The sequence below is a fragment of the Schistocerca nitens genome, chromosome 6, assembly GCF_023898315.1.
Source record: "Schistocerca nitens isolate TAMUIC-IGC-003100 chromosome 6, iqSchNite1.1, whole genome shotgun sequence".
NCBI lineage: Eukaryota > Metazoa > Arthropoda > Insecta > Orthoptera > Acrididae > Schistocerca > Schistocerca nitens.
This window is the reverse complement of record NC_064619.1, coordinates 51,886,952-51,906,923: the sequence shown is the minus strand read 5'-3', so window position 1 is coordinate 51,906,923 and position 19,972 is coordinate 51,886,952. Positions and strand designations below refer to the sequence as shown.

The 19,972-nt window shown below is 43.7% G+C and overlaps 1 protein-coding gene across 1 annotated transcript in view; it reads left to right on the top strand.

Annotated features, from left to right (window-relative positions):
- Positions 1 to 14,003, top strand: part of LOC126262194 (mucin-19) — a 206,891-nt gene extending 192,888 nt beyond the window's left edge. Inside the window, exon 6 of the mRNA XM_049958610.1 lies at positions 12,620 to 14,003. Within this exon, the coding sequence (XP_049814567.1) occupies positions 12,620 to 13,600 (981 nt within the window). The 3' untranslated portion in view covers positions 13,601 to 14,003. The remainder of the gene's footprint in view (positions 1 to 12,619) is intronic.
- Positions 14,004 to 19,972: the final 5,969 nt, after the last annotated feature.

Here is a 19,972-nt window from a genome sequence, read left to right as displayed (position 1 = left end):
GTTAAATGGACTCATGTAAGGTGCAAGGCCGTTGCCACCTTACAAAGGATGCTGAGAATACCAAATTTTGGGCATTATCCCTCACCATGGGCAACGCTGTGACTGACGGCCTTCACTTCACGACTGAAAGCAGCGGCGTTTCCATAGAATCTCAGTCCAAACAGAAATGCAACACTGCTTGAAATAATCGCAGAAATCAATGTGGAACGTACGATGAACGTATGAGTTAGGACGGCGCAGCGAAAACTGGCGTTGGGGACCGTGGCAGCAGACGATCGACGCGAATGCCTTTGCTAACAGTACGACGTCGCCTCTCCTGGTCTCGTGACTATATCGGTTAGACCCTAGATGTCTGGTAAACCGTGGTGTGCTCCGATGACTCCCCATTTAAGGTAGTAAGAGCTGATGATAGGGTTCGAGTGTGACTCAGACCCCACGACGCCATGGACCCAAGTTGCCAACAAGGCACTGTGCAGGCTAGTGGTGCCTCCATAATGGTGTGGTCTGTGTTTACATGGAATGGACAGAGTCTTCTTGTCCAATTGAACCGGTCATTGACTGGAAATGGTTATGTTCGGCTACATGGAGACCATTTGCAGCCATTCGTGGACTGTATGTTTCCAAACAACAATGGACGTTGTATGCATGACAATGCACCATGTCAGAACATTCTGGACAATTCGAGCAAATGATTTGGCCACCCGGATCGCCCGACGTGAATCCCATCGAACATTCATCTGGTACAATCGAGAGGTCAGTTCATCCACAAAATCCTGGACTAACAACACTTTCGCAGTCGTGGACGTCTAAAGATTTTTCTGCAGCGGACTTCCAACGACTTTTTTAGTCCATGCCGCGTTGAGTTGCTGCACTGCGCCGAGCAAAATGTCCTCCTGCTTAGCTGGATGCTAACGTGCTCGCCTCCCACGCAAGCAGGCCTGGGTTCGATTCCCGGCTGGGTTGGAGATTTTCTCTGCTCGTGGACTGGGTGTTTTGTTGTCCTCATCATTACTTCATCCTCATCACCAGCGCGCAAGTCGTCCAATGTGGCGTCGAATGAAATAAGACTTGCACTTGGCAGCCGAACTTCCCCGAATGAGGCCTCCCGGCCAACGATGCCATATGCTCATTTCCATTTCCATTCCCGGCAAAATGAGGTCCAACACAATATTATGAGATAGTTCATGACTTTTGTCACCTCTGTGTGAAACAAGTTAGAGTAAGTCTTACATAATTACTCTCCCAACCTCACAAACACTGTCGCCCCTCAGAGTGCACGACCTCACATCCCTTAAGATAGCATAAGTAGCGTCAGATGTTTTGAAAATTTCAATTAAAACACAAGCAATACAAGAGGAAAGCTGAAATAATGACACGGAAGTATGTATCTGGCTGGTCACTTACAGAAAATGTGGATGAACCAGCCACACTGATAACACATCAAAAATTCGTCCCTAAAATTTTTGGGAACAAGTTGGACACAGGAGACAACTTTAAAGACTGTACCATAGTGGTGCCATTGTCAGTTAAAATAGAGGTCAAATCTGTAAGTAAGTTGGCTGCTGCCCTCTTGTCTGAATATAAAACACAGTCAACTTAAACGTGGGGCACTGTGATCTGTAGGCCACAAGCGCCAGACACTGGAGGGTCCTCCAGCCTTAGCGAGAAGCCACGCGTCATGGGGCTGTATCCTATGTGAAGAAGAGTCACAGGGGCCTCATTCCAACTGCGTGACTGGAAGGAGATACACCGTGGCCCAGCTGGGACTTCACGAGACGCGGCTTATTGCCTGTCATGTTCAGCCACTTTTATTCCCATCTACGCAAGACTGTACAGCAACAGTGAGTCGATAGAATGTAGCCAGGAAAGGGGGGACGGGGGTGGCACACTGAACTATGTCCATTATAATTATCCGGGCTGTTATGCCGTGGTCGGTTGATGAATTCTGTGTCGATTCCCAACGTTTCGTCTCCGACTGCAGGAGACATCTTCAAGGGGGTCCGTAGCTCGATGGAAGGTCCAACACACCCACTGGCTCGCTACTGACTGCCGCTAAATTCCGTGTCCGCGCGCTCCCACGCCGCGGCGTGACGTCACGTGTTTTGAAAACGTCAGTGCAGTTGGCCGCTGTCCGTCGCCGTCGATCGCCGTTGCCATCACCCAGTAGTGGACGGGTGGTACACATCTTCTTTAACACCGGCATCCATATACCGTTTAATTTCACGCCCTCCTCCTTTCGGTTGAAATTATTTGGGTGTTTAGCGATTTCGATTGCCTCCCTGTAGAGCCTTTCGTAATATCCGCTTGTGGCCGCTAGTACTTGCGTCTCCTCGAAACGAATATTGTGGTTCCATGGCTGGAAAGCATGCTCCGCAACAGCTGATCGTTCCGTTTCTCCTCTTCTACAATTTCCCTTGTGCTCTTCAAAACGTTTAGAAACCGTTCTTTTAGTGGTACCCACATAAACATCACCACAGCTGCATGGGATTCTATATACTCCAGCTCCTTCCAATGGTTTGCGAGCGTCCTTGGCAGGCTTAAGGTATTCCTGTATCTTCCTGGTGGGCTTGTAAATTACGGTAATATTCCGCTTCGTCAAGATCCTCCCTATTCTTTCCGTTACATTTTTAACAAACGGCAGGAAAACCTTAGATTTTGCAGTAGCCTGTACGTCAGTATGATTTCTGCGTGGCTGCCTCAACGCACGTTTTATTTCGGCGGACGAATATCCGTTCTTCATTAGTGCATTGTGGAGATGTTCCATCTCAGCGTCGAGCAACTCAGGTTCACAAATGTTTCTAGCTCTGTCCGCTAACGTCTTGATAACACCCCGCTTCTGTTGTGGGTGGTGGTTCGAATCCCGGTGCAAATAACGGTCCGTGTGCGTGGGTTTGCGGTATACTGAGTGGCCCAAAGTACCATTTTCGTTTCTAAAAACAAGCACATCGAGGAAATGTAATTTGCCGTCTACCTCCTCCTCCATTGTAAACTGAATTCTCGTGTTTATACTGTTCAGATGTTCGTGGAACCGTCTTAGTTCCTCCCTACCATGTCTCCACAGCACAAACGTGTCATCCACGCATCGGAACCATACATTTGGTTTTTTTGCTGGCAGTACCTAAGGCCTGTTCTTCGAATTTCTCCATAAAGAAGTTTGCAATTACGGGACTTAGGGGAACAATGAATGTGGAACAGTGTATCCTGTAGCCTTCGCCTTATCCAACACCACTCTGAATTGAAGAGGATATTAAAGCTTCATCTGTTATCATCGGCGTAGCTTCCCTCTTGCTAAATCCCAGATGTCTCTTTTAGGTTCAACAGTGTATTAGTATCTCTGTTATACTATGGACTATCTATGCTTTTCTCATTCCTTTCTATTCCCATAGTCTTCATTCCGTCTCAATCGACAATCTTACCCCATTATTTCTCGCTCTTCCTCCGACCAATCAATTTCTTCTCCATATCCTCATTGATTCCCCTGTACTGCAGCCACGTTTCTTTTGGATGTCACTATTCACATTCGGTATTGTACGGTAATGAAACATGGACTGTTGGAAATCCGGAACAGAAGAGAATCGAACCATTTGTGATGTGGTGGTACAGGCGAATGTTGAAAATTAGGTAAATTGATGGAGTAAGGAATGAGGAGGTTCTGCGCAGAATTGGAGAGGAAAGGATTATGTGGGAGGCACTGGCAAAGAGAAAGGAGAAGATGATAGGACATCTGTTAAGATATCTGGGAATTATTTCATGGTACTAGAGGGAGCTGTAGAGGGAAAGAATTGTAGAGGAAGTCAGAGATTGGAATACCTCCAGCAAATAGTTGAGGACATAGGTTGCAAGTGCTACTCGGAGAGGTTGGTATAGGAGAGGAATTCGTGGCGGGGTGCATCAAACCAATCCAAAGACTGTAATGACAGAAAAAACTCATATTCGACAAGAAAATAATGAGGAAATTGCTTAAATACTCGGTGTGGCAGATAAAAAGCGATTTTGAGAGGTTGTAAAAATAATTCAATCAGTTTTTCCAAATTTTATTTTTGCCAATTACATTAAAAATTTAAGGACTTAAGTAAATCTAACTAAGGTTTAAAAGTAACTCGAGGATGATTGCGTCCATTTAGGTGCAGACAGTCTTCCAGGTGAGCCTTAAATTTATTCACCATATTCCGTAGCATTTACAGCGGGATTCGAACCACACCCTGACGGATGCGTTCTTTCAGTGCTTCATCTGTTTGTGGCGGGTTATCCTGAGACACTTTACTCTTGAGGTAACCACGCAACAAAAAGTCGCACGTTGTTGAAAGAAAAAAAATCACACTTGTTAAAAGGTGAGGCAATGACATATCCCCATTTCGAGAGTTCACGTGATTCGGAAATTAATTATTAACAACATTCATGCTTACTCTTCCCGTGTAGGACGACGCTTCACCTCGTTGAAAAATGTCTCCTGTTAGATTTCATGTTGAAGAGGTTATGGAGTAAAAGAGTTTTCCAACATGTCTGCGTATTACTTTGAGGTCACTGTCACGATGTTGCCCAGATCATCTTCAAAGAAGTGGGCCTTATTATCCCTGATGAAGACATAGCACGCCACATAGTGACTTTTGTGACATGAGAGGTTGCTGATGCTGTCGTCTGGGATCCATGTATCTCCAAAACAAAAAGTTCTACTTGTTGAAAAAACTGGACAAATGGAAGTGGACCCTGTCACTCATCCATAAATTACTTACAATGTCTTCGTCTCCACCAATTAAATTCAACACTTCTTCACAGAGCCGGCTTCCACTCACGTAATCTATTTCTTTAAGAACCCGAACAGTTTGGATGTGGTAAGGATGATAGTGTAGATCGCTGTGCAAAATCTGTCTAAGCGTCCTACTGGAAATAGCAAGTGCTGGCGAACTGAGTGACGTGGGCTTCTTTCGGTTGCAACTCTCACACAATTGATGTTTTCAGGAGTACGCACTGCCTTTGCCTGCCCAGGCCTCTTTACCGTCGCTAAGTCTCTTCACAGTTCCTAAAACACTTTTTAATCGCACAAGCAGACGGCTCCGGACGTTTCCAATTAATGTGAAAATGGGTGCGAAAAGCACGACGTACGTGCACGTTAAGAACTACACTTTGACAGTGTACTCGCGATCACGAGGTGCCCACCACTCCACTGCTAATAAATGGTAACGCGCCGGGAACGTGGCCGACTGCATCCCCCCCCCCTCCCCTTTCACCCCACGTGCTGAGAAAAGTGTCTCGCCCTTTTCAAAATCATTTTCTATTCTGTCGTGACAAAAAGTCACGTTTTAGTATTGCAGTATATTGCTTTCTAGACTAGTTTACATTAACGTGCTTGACCTGATAGAGTCACAGTTAGCGCCACGTTCTTATTTAGAGATACGTTTTAATTACATTCATTCCCAGAAGCAATGGGGGAGGCTTATGTTTCGTCAATCCTGTAGACAGGATGCGTACGCCCCACATTTCTACACGGTGCCTTGTATGGACTTGTTTGCCTGTGTGGTGCCTTGCTGTTGTCGGTTGGCCTTCCCTGATGGTGGCTAAAAGAAACGAGTAGACCCGGTCTCCCATATCACTTCCCTGTTGCTCCCACTCACACGTACTCATCAGCCAGCTCTTATGATGGCAGTTTTTTCAGTGCGTTCTCCAGTAAACACTGTTAAATTTCTTGATGGCGAAAAACATCCGGCGGTCGACGATTCAGATTTAGCACAACTTTCAAATACAGAAAGGTCTTGACCGCACAATTCTTTATTGAACGTTACGCGCTTCAAAATTTCACTATCAGACTGAAGCTGTGGAATAAAGTGTACAAGGAAATTAATGATAGCACTTTGGCACTAGTCCGAATAGACAACGGCACTGTCAAATATGCCTATATGAGATGAGATCTGTATTATATGCAGTCTATAAGCTCACTTTTGTGAGTTTTTGCTACAGTTTGATTTAAATGAAAGTACGATATTAATTGAAATTCCTAAGAAGCATACTTACGTTGTTACGTATATATTTTCTGTCGTCAATTTCCTTGTACAGTTTATTCTATTGCTTCAGTCTGATTTTGAAATTTTGAAACGTGTGACGCCTAATAAAGAGCTGTGCGATCAAGACATTTCTATATTTTAAAGTTGTGCCAAATCTGGTACTTTTTGGTGTACACCCAGCTTTCAGAAGTCCCATATATTATATTTATCGGGTACGTTCCTAACAGCACACAGAGTTCTTGCACTAATGTGAAACTAAATGTCCCTGATAGTCGTAAAAGAACATTCCTCTGCCCACCCCTGGCTGTAGTCTTGCTGGTCACTAGATAAGTCTGTGTGCCCAAGTACCAGATACAGAGCTGATTCACAGAGTGCTCAGTCTAGTGGTGGCTCTTAGACCGCCGTATTGACTTTAGCGAGTTTGTGTAGTGGTTTGCGCTGTATCCGTCGTTAATCTAAAGCACTTGTTAAAGCATAGTCAGTCTTAATCGCTCATTTCCTTAGTCCTCCTTCAGTTCCAGAACGATTTTCAGCTTCAAATTTCCTGTAAAAATAAAAATGTATGTCTGACCCCGATTCTGCTCTGGAACGTTTGTGGTGTCCTGTCGACTGTTCTATTATTTTTTAATGAATAAAAACAGTATTTTATAGCCACACTGACTGTTTAAAAATCTTGTTAGTTGGACAACCACTACTTGCTGTTCTTAAGTTAAGTCGCAGATCCGCTCTTACAGAATTACTACTGGCATTCTAGGATATACAATACCTTTCCTGCTGCAGCGTATGTCGATCATGTTACTGGACATTACAATGAATAATCTGTTACAAAATCTTAATTAAGGGATTAGCAGCAATAGATTCAAACTGATAAGATCTAAATAATTGAGGACTTGTTAATTTACATCATTTATTAATAATTATTTATCGTCGTGCAGTTGTTATTTAACAAGCCCTGAGTCGATAGTACAACCAATAATATAGAAAATATGTGCAGTTACGAGGGCAGTCTAAATTCCGTACCACTAGCTAGCATGTTCAAACAAGAGAATGTGTATCAACACAATTAATAAAGAGCTGAGAGGTTGGAGCGTTAGGATACAGATTCGCACCAGCGATTTAATAACTTGATTGACAAAGATTGTATTCTTTATAACAGAGATGAAGTAATCAAGCAAAAATTACATTAATTTATGTCCAAATTATAATGGACCTTTCCTTTTGCAGACAATATGCTTAGCAATCGGTCCATTCAGGTTCAGTCCCTGAGTAGATCGGTCGGTAATAGCACTGCTTGTGATAGTAAACTTCCGAATTCGTGTCGCTGTCCAGTACACTGTTTTAATCTGCCAGGAAGCTTCCCAAACAGCATACAGTCCACTGCAGAGTGAAAGATTCATTCTGGATTTGCAGCCTGACTGCATTTTAATTGATGCCAACATTGAAATTTGGCGACCGCAATTTGACAATTTATGAGTTGTTTACATGTCTGTACATTAGTGTACTGAATTATTTCGGTGATCTACGAGTAGTTTGCACGACTGTACGCTGTGTGCTGCATTATTTCGGTAATTTACGAGTTGTTAGCGTCTCTGCACATCAGTGTACTGCATTATTTATGAGTATTTCGCAGGTCTGTAGACTATTTACTGTGACCTCAAGCATGGAAAGGTGAGTATTTTGTAACAGTGCAATAAATATACTATGTCAAATCCATTCCTAAATAGTTCCAGCAGCCCAGAACATTTGAGTTATTTTCCTGCCATTTTTCTCCTCCAGACCGCCATCTTGGATTACATCATGGGAGGGGCGATGGCACCCTCTGGTGGTGGTCTGTGTACTAGGCCAGTTGGACTCTGGACCTCAGGGTGGACACACTAGATGGTGGTACTGCCTCGAATTGTTTAGACTGAAAAGACTTATGTCCATTCTACCCAGTACAGGCTGAGTCCTTTCCCAGCCAATTCCTAGGAAGAGGTGCTGGTCTGATGACTTAAGTTAGTGGAGGTAGCCCAACTGACCTTTTTTTCCCACCAAAATTTGAATTTCCCGCCATGACATCATTGTGACATTGCCATATCTATCACCTCCATCTTGAATAAATTTGGCAACAATGGTGAGTGGGGTAGTATGAACATTGTTCTACTACTCACTATCACTAAATGATGAGACTGAGCACACAAGAGTTTTTTTTGCAGTACTGTACTGACAACTGCACAAGGTCAGTTTGTTCCAATCCATTGTGTCAATCAACAGAGCTTACACAATATAAGGTGGCAGTTGCGGTGCAGAAACTCATTTTCCTTCTGACCACGGGCCGAGTCCACCCTGTTGTTCTGAATGAGCGCCAGGCTCGTTGCCTGTCGCTCACTGCCATTCTCATTGCCTTCTCTTCGCTGAGCAGCAAGGCTTCACAGTCTTGACATCTAACAAGCGCAGGGACACTTCTCTTAATCAGACACGGGTGATTATATGGAACATCATTACATTTATGTCGGAAAAGGCAAACAAGGAAGAGGTAATTGCATTAAAAACTGAGCTTTAAAGGGTTTTGGGAACTGCTAAATATTCAAGGCGCACAATAAAGAGGATGAAGGAGGGGACACTGTTGCAAGTACATTCTAAGAAAAAAAAAAAAAAAAAAAGAGAGCCGGCGCACCACAAAGGAAATATCTGAATGGTACAGGAATCAGTAGATGTGATGTACAATTTCAGAAAAACTGCACGATTTATTCAAGAGGAATAGCTTTACTAATTGAGCAAGTCATGCGTTGGTCCGCCTCTGACCCTTTTGCAAGAAGTTATTTGGCTTGGTATTGACTGACAGATTTGTTGGATGTCCTCCTGAGGGATACTGTGGATGATTCTGTCCAATTGGCGCATCAGATCGTCAAAATCCCGAGATGGTTGGAGGGCCCTACCCATAATGCTCCAAATCTTCTCAATTGTGGAGAAATCCGGCGACTTTGCTGGCCAAGATATGGTTTGCCAAGCACGAAGATAAGCAGTAGAAACTCTCACCGTGTGCCGGCAGGCATCATTTTGTTGAAATGTAAGACCAAGATGGTTTGCCACGAAGGGCAACAAAATGGGACGTAGAATATCATCGACGTACCGCTTTGCTATGAGTGTGCTGTGGATAATAACCAAAGGGGTCCTGCTATGAAAATAAATGGCGCGCCAGACAATTACTGGTTGGCTGGCGGTATGGCAGGCGACAGTCAGGTTTGTACTCCATCGCTGTTCGAGGCGTCTCCAGACACGTCTTCACTGATCATCGGATTCAGTCCAAAGCGATACTCACTACTGACGACAATTCTACTTCAGTCAGATTCCAGGTCGAATGCGGCCAACACCACTGAAAACGTTGTTTGTTGGCATACAGAGATCAATAGTAGCTGGTGCAAGGGGTGCCGTAAGCTCTGCCCCCTTTCTGTGAGCCGACTATTAATGGTCCTTTCGGTCACCGAAGCACCAGTTGGACGTCAGATCGATATAACGAGGATTTCGAAATGCCTCTCTGACTATTGTCCGATCCTCGCGTATGTCGTCCTTCTAGGTCGACCACTTCGGTTCTTGACGCCGTGTTCGTCGAATAGTAGCATCGCCCCTATTCAAATGTCGACAGATTCGTTCATTACCCCAAATGGCTTCTATGAGTCCAACTACATGTCCTCTTCTAAATTTTGACATCTGCGTATGTTGTTCATACGCCCTTTGTGAGACGTAGTCACCAACTGAGTAAACGGAATGAAATTCGCATAGACTTAATGCCCTGGTATAGACATGTCCCCTGTTTACTGTCCTTGCCAGCTGCACAGTGAAATTGTGCTGCAGTGTCACACATACTTCTGGGACACGTAAAAGGAGGAGAAGAAAAATAATTTAGCTCTGTTTCTTAATAGCACTTGCAATCAACATATAAATAATGTTACTGCAAAGTAGTAAACTGTTTATTAAATAACTACTACAGTATGACAATATAAAGTGTGGACGCTGTGTTCTTTACTGTGTAACTGTGGCGGAAACAATGTTCTGACAAACATCTGCATAATGAAAGAGAGATAACAGACGGTGTAAATCAATAAATGAAATAGAGACAGATACATAGCTTTCAGAGATGATAGCTATAGTGCAATCCTATCATCCGATATATCGTTTGTTGAAATCGCATGAAGCAGTTAAAAGTTGTTAATTCAGAATTCATTGTTTAAATGTTTACTTACTGTGAAATGTTAACTTCTGTTGTTTTAAAGCTACTGAAATGTTGTGTCATTGGATGTGCTTCATTTTTGTGAGATTGCATATGCATTCAGATTCGCTTTAATATGTAACTGTGACTTATTGTCGAAGTTCAGAAAGTGGTAACTTGGCCAAATTTAAGACTGTCTCACACTGCACCGTTTCTTGGAGCATTGTCTGTCCTTTTAAGCGATTGTCCGTCGCCGAAATTCCCTGTAGTGTGACTTACTGACAACTGTTGCTTTGCTGCTAGTCTTTGTACCTGGGGTCGGTCGTATCGTCACCAATGTGGAAGCCGGAACTGCTGCGGCATGACCTGAGACCTGGTCCCGCTAGGTTCAGCCGAACAAGAAATTCGTCTTATCTCGTAACAGTAATGCGTGGCCGACTAGCTCGCCTAAATACATGCAACCTTACAGGGTATTGCCTAACAAGTTGTCAGGAGACTGACACAATTTCCATGTGATCACTGTATTTAATTTTACATTTTCACTGTTGTTGTAAGTGACATTGTCTCCTATGCTAAATTTTTTCTACATTTTTTCTGACATGAGGTTTCCTCCTGGCAGCCTAGGGTTGATCTTGTTTACCTCTAGTTAATCCTTTGTTTATGCGACTATTTCTTTTTCGGTAACCTAGTGAAAAACTATAGACTTTACACATCTGTATTTAACCAATTATTTGTCATACTGACATAACCTGTTGAGGGGACCACACCCTGCCCATCTAACCCATGTTAATTATGCAAGTGTTTGACCCATTTATGAAAAAACTGTTTGATGCAGGACCTTAATATTTTTACTGTGTGTTACATGATGCTAATAGTCAACTGTACTAAAATCTACTTTATCCATTTTATAGTTTTTAAGAAATACTTTTTTAAATTTATTAACAAAACATATTAAGTTTTTTCTGCAGAATATGTTTTTTTGTGAATTTCCTAATGGGGGAATATTAATGAATGTAGTACCAGAGGTGGCTTTTTATGTTCTGCAGACACTCTGAAAATTTCATTCATTTATCTATGATAGTCTCCGATATAATGGGGCATATGTACTGAAAATTTTAGTTTGCGGGAAATTGACTTTAAAGAAGAAACTTTTGAAATTTCTTACTTACAGTTAATTGAAACTATCCTGCTGCATATGATGGCCCTTCTTTGGCCTCTAGCAGCTCTTCCAGCTTCTTTTTCACCTTCCTGGATGTTTGTCTTGCTTTCTTGGCCATGCCTGTCTGCATCGGCTATCCTCATTTTGTCGCAATGTTGCAGCCCAGTGATCATATTTTCACCAGGATTAATTCCCAGCTTTTTCAGTATCCAGCACTTTCCAATATTGCCACAATTGAATGTAATAACAGCATCATGAACTCCTAGTTTCATTGTATGCATGCCTGCAAATACAGTTTTAGGAAGGCGGTTCCATATTATGCTGTTGAAACATTCATTTGGGTTTTGTGTCTGCCCATGCAGACATTTCCTTAGGAGGTCAGGACGAGCCAAGTCTCTGAAAATAGGTTTATTTGCTGTAATAACAGCAGCAGGAAGAGAATGCTGGTGAGAATAAGATTCTCCAGTTGCCTGGGCCCTATTGTATTTGCACCATGAATTTCCTCCTGATGGGCACAATCCACCGACATGGCTTATCATCAGTAGAGGACCTATGGAAGAATATGGCCCAAACATCTCTCTCCATTGCCTCCAGATTTTCTTTATTTCTCCTAATTGTCTGCCCAGAGTATACCTGCAAGTTTTCTATAACAACTACTCGCAATCACACTTGTACAAAACTAACCGCCTGTTTGAAAGCGTGTTGCTTAAAAACAGCAGAAAGAAAAGAATACCGATCGTTGCATTCCAAAGATAGCCAACACAATCGGGAGTAAAAAAAAAAAAATCCCTAACGTGAAATGTAGGGGATATAAAGGTCTAAAATATATGCAGAAAAGTGGGTGACAGAAAAGTGGGCGTGGCACATAAACACACGTGGTAGAAAAATGCTCTTTAAATGCTGGAAAAAAATTTTTTTAAGCAAAATCCTTTTCAGAGTACTTAAAAAAAACCTTAATCTATCGAAATACGATGAAAATCGAAAATAGATTTTTTTTCGACCTGGACCACTTTGTGGTCCCCTTAATACAACCATTTGCAGAGTCGCTAGCTGTAGTTTCGAAGTGACACGAGATGTGAGTTTGTGCTAGGCGTCAGTTGTTGAACAGCAGGTATCCTCTGCTGCACGGTGATGGCTGAGGCCGGAGCCCCCACCGATACCGATGTGCCTTCCACTGCTGCTCCGTCTGTGCAGATGCGTGGCAATTTATTTTTCACGCACTACTCTACATTATGCCACTGCACGATCTAAGAGGAATGTTTCTTTTCACAGGGCAACCGGCGAGGAGCTTGGGTGCGAGTGCGAGCGAAGAAACGACCTCAAGACATTTTCGAGACGGCCGAGTCGCAGAATGTGGCTACAGTTGCCAATATGATTACGGCAGTCAACGAGAAGTCGCCGAATCTTAACGTAATTCTGAGCTCTGGCGAGATCGTGACCATCGCGGACGCTCCAGATGCGAACACGAGACACAGTCCTGCGGTTATTGTGACCGAACCGTCGTGGTACGATGAAGAAAGGCCGCTCGCAGAAGAGCCGGCAGAAGTTCCAGCTGGCGGTGAGACTCTGGCACCCGTCTACCTGTGGGATGTCGCCGACACGTCGCAACCTGACGGACGTACTTCAACAGGAGAAGGTGCGTCTTCGTCAGAGCGTTTGGACGACGGCGCAGAGACATCGGGAGCGGAGGTCGCGAGCGGCGAAGAGGTGACAGAGAGGCCCGCTTCAGTACTGCCGCCGCAGCCTTCGACGCAACCACCGCCGACGGACGCCATAGAAGAGGCTGTCAGCACAGACGCGCCGGTACCGACAGTTTCGATAGGCGGAGCCTCGGGTGAGGAGAGTCACAAGGCAGACGACAGAGCTGTTGCGGAGACACGAGTACCGAGTGAGTCGACCGACGCGAGCGACTGGACCACAGAGACTCTGCCGTCCGAGGGTGCAACGACCGAGCAGTATACGACAATAGAGTCGGAGGCGAAGGGCGCGAACACCACGGAAGGCGTCTGGAACCGCGGCGTGCCGCTGTCCAGCCTGGCGCTCACCGACCACAACCTGCGCGGAGTCTCTCTGGAGGACTTCCCGGCGGAGGAGGGGGATCGGGAGAACGAAGTGCAGGAGGCGGCCGCGCCGCAGCCCGCCAAGGTCCTCCGGACCTCCACCAAGGTCTCGCACGAGACCGAGATCTGCTACCGGGGGAGGTGCATCAAGACGAGGACGGGGGAGCCGCAGGAGCGGCTCGTGAGGCGGTGAGCCGCCACCACGCCGCTGTGCGGCGCTCCTTGTCTCGAGACTGTGTGTGTGTGACCGAACGAGTGTCGTGTTGTGCCTCCAGTGCTGACTGTGTCCACACGTTATTTATATACTACCTTTTTTTTCAACTGACTGAATATTTAATTTGTAAAAAAAAATATTTAATTCTGATTTTCAGAATGAATAATTATCAACATTTGCTGTACTCGACCGTTATTCGTACAAAGCACATTCCACAAGTACATATGTACAAAGACGCGCCACCAGTCATTTTTTACAAGTAAATTGCTTGGCAGAGTAACTAATATGCTCATGCTGCTTTTTATTATCATCATTGCAGTCACCTGTAACAAATTGTAATGTTGTAAAAAGTAAATGAAATACACGAGGTGAAGAAATTTTATTGTGGCGTCAGAATACTCACAGTTTCTCAGCAGTCCCGAAAACGCAGTTACAATATAGCATACACTAATTTTTCATACGTACATGCGCCTGGATGGTAAGCAATACTACAGACGTAGTTTCAGCTTTGAGCACTCGACAGCGAGGTTATCTGTGCCCAACCATGTATCAAAGCTGCTTTAAACGCGCAAAACATGACCGTACGTAGGCCCTGAGCTAGAACGGCGAGGTGTTAAGCTAAGGGGGACGTGGGAGTTACTCATGTTAGTTTCGTGGTGAATGACGAAATAGTTTTGAGACTGTATGACAGATGGCTCTGGGTACACTTGCTACTGGCCAGTACGCATTACACATTCTGACTTTCTTCGAGCTGATACTGAACTGATACATCAGTCTGTTTAGCTGGGCACGATGCGAGTTCTGTTGGCGAAGTTCAGGTGTCTGGCGGGAAGTGAGGGGGTGGGGGGGACACCAGCTTAGAGCTTGGATTCACCATTGACGCAAAGTGTACTCGAAGCAATTATTAAAACATTCCATTTGTATTCGAATGCAAAGAGCATACACTAATTATAATCCACATGTGATTAAATGTCAAAGCATCTATTGTCTAAAACATTTGAAAACGGGTAATAGCGTATTTTTCAAATCATAATGGGGTTGTTTCTGGTTAAAATTTCTACTCAGTCCATACCTGAGGCACTTTATATGTTTCCAGTTACATGTACGAGTACATTCGGGTATTTCTCATCCCACACGGCTAATGAAGTGAAGTAATAACTTCAAATAGAGTACAGGAGCAGACAGTGTGCTCCTTCTGATTCAGCAATAAAACAAGTGTAGGCATCTGAAGATAGGCATAATGCCCCGAAACTCATCACGGCGGTAAAACAAAGCTTCTTAAGACCTGTTTTTGTCTGGTTGCGTTCTTTCTTAACAGTCCTTAACTAAATAACGTCTAGAGTCCAACAAGGATAAAAAATTGTACATTTCGCACATACCCAACCAAAAAAGTGCACGAGTTATGTCAGAGGAGAGTGGAGACCACGCCACGAACTTCTGATCATTGTCCACACCACGACCAATCAGTCGTTTCTCAGTGTCATGTTGTTCATAAATACCGAGATGCAAATGAAGATCTTTAGCGGTGGGATGAGCCAGTTTCACTATATACCCAAATTTACGTGTCTATTGCAAGATGAAAACAGGAGTCATTCAATGTAAGTTACTTTTGATAAGTCTTGAACCTGCTGCACAACAGTGCTACAATTATCTGCGCAGCAGATTCATATATTGTGTCTATCCACTGTACCAATCAAAAATTATGGTTGCTTGTCACTAAAGACGTGTTTTTGACAATAACCATACCGATCCTTACGCTGCTGTATAGAAAACTCGAAGAGACTCACTATATTGTCGTGCGTCACTATTCACGGCAGCTATAAGCAGTACCGTTTCTCTTTCAGTATTTCTGTAATACAGGGTTCCCCCCAGAGAGATTTACACTATTTGAACTTAAATGACTCGAAAAAATAACAAAACCATGATTTTTTAAGTTACACAGATGATTACGTTATTACTGATGATGTATTACTGTTGATGATATTCAAAATGTTCTCTATCGACAGCGTCTGCAACGCTGCGGAACAGATCGACACACATTTGTTACGGCTGCCACTGAAATGGATACACAGGCAGTCACGATTGCCTCTCTCATGGCATCCAGCGTGCATGCCTTCCACAGAAAGAAATGTAACGGCGTTAAATCGGGTGATCTTGGTGGAAACTCAACACTTCCTTGTCGATCTATCCTCCTCCAAACAATGTTTCATCCAGGAACTGCCGCACGTCACGGTGCATGGCCTTGTTGGGGGAAAAAAGGATCTTCACCTCGATACAGTTTGTAAAAGCTGGTACCGTTCTTGCAACATGGTAAGGTACTTTGCACCCGTTGCTGTTCCTTCATAAAAGAACGGCTCTAAAAGCCATACCACACCAGACTGACAACCCAGGAAGATTAATGGCTCGTTCTTCTTACACGGGGATTATCTCTTACCCGATACACGCAGTTGTGGCAAAACTTCGAGATGCTTGCCCGGATCGTCGTCATTCATCGCATGAAACAACCTCGGAATTTAGCTGTTTCTACTTTGCATGCTGTAAAATGCGGTGATCACTTGATCTGCTTATGCCTGATTCACGCGCAGCTTGCCGTGTGGACCTGTTTGAGGATCTCGTGAAAGCTTATACCACGGCGTCCATTCCTCTTTTGACCGGTGCTGATTTCTTCTTGTCGCACCGTCCCTCCTTCAGATGACTCAAACTTCCTTACCTCGTAATGTCGTTACTGTTACACGTGACAGTGGCGCAGTATCAAACTCTGCCCTCCATCGTCTCTGTACTTCTTTCATGTTCTCACATTTCCAATAACAATTTAAAATCCACTTTCTTTGCTCCAATGACAAGTTTCCAGGCGGCGCGGCGCTAATGTCCTCTTCGTGTAGATGGCGCGGCTGCTTGTTACTTACGTGTAGTTACTGGCAATAGAAAATAAATAAAGGAAAATAAATGAATGGCTACATACACTACTCATGAGAGCACCATATAAACACAATTGGATCAAGTTATCATTAATACCCCCTCAGTCATAAATGTCCTAACAGTGTAAATCCATTTGTGGGGCACCCAATATGTTTCCAGAACTTGGCAGTGGAATGTTCAGTTCTCTGTTTGCTTTTCCTATCGACTTCAATAGGCTGTGTTGGTAACTCGCCTGCACCCACTCAACTACTTATTCCTTCACTGTTGGACGACTATCATCTACCCTTAACAGAGGCGTTCTCTAGCTGTAAACTGCGCATATCATGGGCGAACCCAGCAGGAGGCAGATGCCCCTAACCCTCCTACAAAGAAGTGATGTTCACTAACCGAACTTCAGTCCTGCACTCCCACACAGACAGATGTATATTTAGTATCAGTTTGATCAAAGGCGGAACATGTAATGGATATTGCACACAGAACCATTTGTTATGAAATCTCAAAATTATTTAAGCATTCACTGTTAAATTAATAAGAGCCTTCTCTCCCTCTTTACACATGCACAAACACACACACACACACATTTTATACACAGGGTGTTTCAGAAGTGATGGTGAATATTCAGGGATATGACAGGAATGACCATTTGAAACAAAAAAGTCAAGTGAGCATGGGGTCTAAAACACATACCTTAAGAGCTATTAGCAGTTCTTGATCTTTGATACTGTGAAATAAATCTCTTCTACTGCAAGCTCTTTGCTTTCTATATTTTGGGAAGTGGCAGTATGGACCAAAACAAGAAAAAATTGTCCAGTAAACATGTGCTCTAAAATGCATACGTTAAGAGCTATGAGCACTTTTCATCTTTGCTATTTTGAAACATAATTCTTCTAATGAGTATATATATATATATATATATATGTGTGTGTGTGTGTGTGTGTGTGTGTGTGTTTTACCACTCCGTGCATCTTTGCGGAACTGCGTTCTGAAGTAGCACTATTATCACGGACTAGACTGATGCGAATGAAGTTTCGCCATTATTTATGAACTGCTGCACTCTCTTGTACTGATGACACTTTTTGAGTTTCTCAGAATGACTGTAAAAATGTGCAGTATTATGTTAAAAATATAGCAAGAGTCCATTCGTGCAGCTGCTTCAGTAATTTGTTTGTAGACACAATCTATCACGTGAAAGCCTACTTACAAATTTCCAAGAACCACTTTAAGTGAGGGATCTAAGAATTCTCTACACCCCTTCCATTTCGTTCCAGCAAATACCAGATTACACAAATTACAGCACGCACGAAGGCATTTAAGCAGTCTATCATCCCAAGCTCCATAAGCAAATGGTTCGAGAAGAACGTGATACTACAGTAAGTACCCTCTGCCATGCACTTCATGATGGTTTACAAAATACTGACGTAGATGCAGAATCTTGTAACCATGTGTCTGAAACAAAATGCACCATGATCGGGCTGTCAGTTTCACTGACCGCAACCCGTTTCTCACTTCCTGCCGAAGGTTTTCTCGTCTTCCTCAGATAAGAGTCTGAGTGAGGGACTGGAAGGTAAGAATGGAGAAGAAGGGGATGTGTTGCGCTACCGGAATGTCAAAGAGTTTTCATGGCAACATATTTTAGCTGCCTTATTAGTCAGTTTGTTTCCCTCTATTCAAACTTGACAGAAATATGATGGAATGATAAAAATACATTAGATCTAATAGCAACAGATAGACCTGATTACACAGAAAATGGTATCAGTAACCAGGAGGCAGCCATAGCAACAATAATTGCCGAAAAAACGACAACTGAAACAAACAGAAGGATTTACATGTCCAGCAAAGTACATAGAGAGACAGTACTTCAATAAGGAACTCAGAAACATTTAGCACTGGAGATGACCATGAAGAACATCGGCTCGGGATTAGAAGAATAGTTGACCATGCACTTGATGGATATGTAGCTAGTAGAACAGTTTATGATGGGAGAGACCCTCCACAGTAGCCGACCGCTGTGGCTGAGCAGTTCTAGGCGCTTCAGTCCGGAACTGCGCTACTGCTATGGTCGCAGGTTCGAATTCTGCCTCGGGCACGGATGTGTGTGATGTCGTTAGGTTAGTTAGGTTTAAGTAGTTCTAAGACTAGGGGCTGATGGCCTCAGATGTTAAGTCCCTTAGTGCTTAGAGCCATTTGAACCATTTTGAACCTCCACAGTATACAGTCAATGTAAATAAATGCCTAAAGGAAAAGAGACTATTATATAACAGGTGTAAAACAAAGCATAGGACTATAGAGGGTGGTGATAAACAGTCTGGAAAGCTTGTAAGGGGTGTTGCAGGTTAGGTTCTGCTGAGAAATTGATGTGTCGGCAGCTGGGCCAACACCTTGTAGTTAGAGGTGGCTTAAAGGGCACGCGAGACTAACGCAGACGGGCGTGAAGTACTGGAACAGGATACGTAATTAATGCTATGAAGAAAAGAACGGAGCTTCTCATATACTTATCTTTAATGTCTTCTTGTACATCTCTATGGTGAACACAAGTGAGACTCTAATTACAATCACTGTAAGGCTAATAGCGCCTTGCTAGTTCGTAACCATTAACTTAGCTGAAGGCTATTCTGTCTCTCGGCTAATGAGAGAGAAAGGCTTCGTACGTCTAGTCGCTAGCTCTGTCGTCCGTACAACTGGGCTGAGTTCGAGTCAGTCTCTCGAGACCGGCCTTGTGGTGGCGCTAGGTTTGCGATCACACAGTGGCGACACGCGGGTCCGACATGTACTACAGGACCGCGGCCGATTTAAGCTACCACCTAGCACGTGTGGTGTCTGGCTGTGACACCACAGAAATATGCGCCATTTCTGAGGTAATTAGTATTGAAGTTAAGAGACCAATAAAAAAACTGCACATCAGACAGAAGTAAGGATTGAACACGAGCCATAGGTTGAACAGTCTCGTGAGCTATCATCTACGCTGTGTGAACAATTGACACTAATTGTTTCCGGCGGGCCGCTTGAATTCAACCACGCAATGGTCCGATAGGCTAGCTCCAATGCTAATTAACTCGGAAACGTTGCAAACTTATCAAATTATTTTCTGAACAATTACTTCTCAACACATGTACCCAGGAGCACTCTTAAAAGCTTTTCAGACTGTTCCTGATCACCCTGTATCTGGCAAAAAGCTGAATGATACTGTTGACCGTCAAGAGGGCAATGCTTGAAGCCTCCAACAAATATTGTAGCAGAATTTTAACGAAGTATATCTCATAAGCCCATACAAATTCTAGTCATAAGTTAAGACTGTCAGTGGGAAGGGACAGTGACAGAAATTTATGAAAGAAAAGCAAAAGAAGAAACACTGAACCTAGTCTTCAAATGCTCCTTTACTACTGAAAATCTAGGCTTATTGCCCCAATTTATTCTCGCGCCACTGCAAAACTG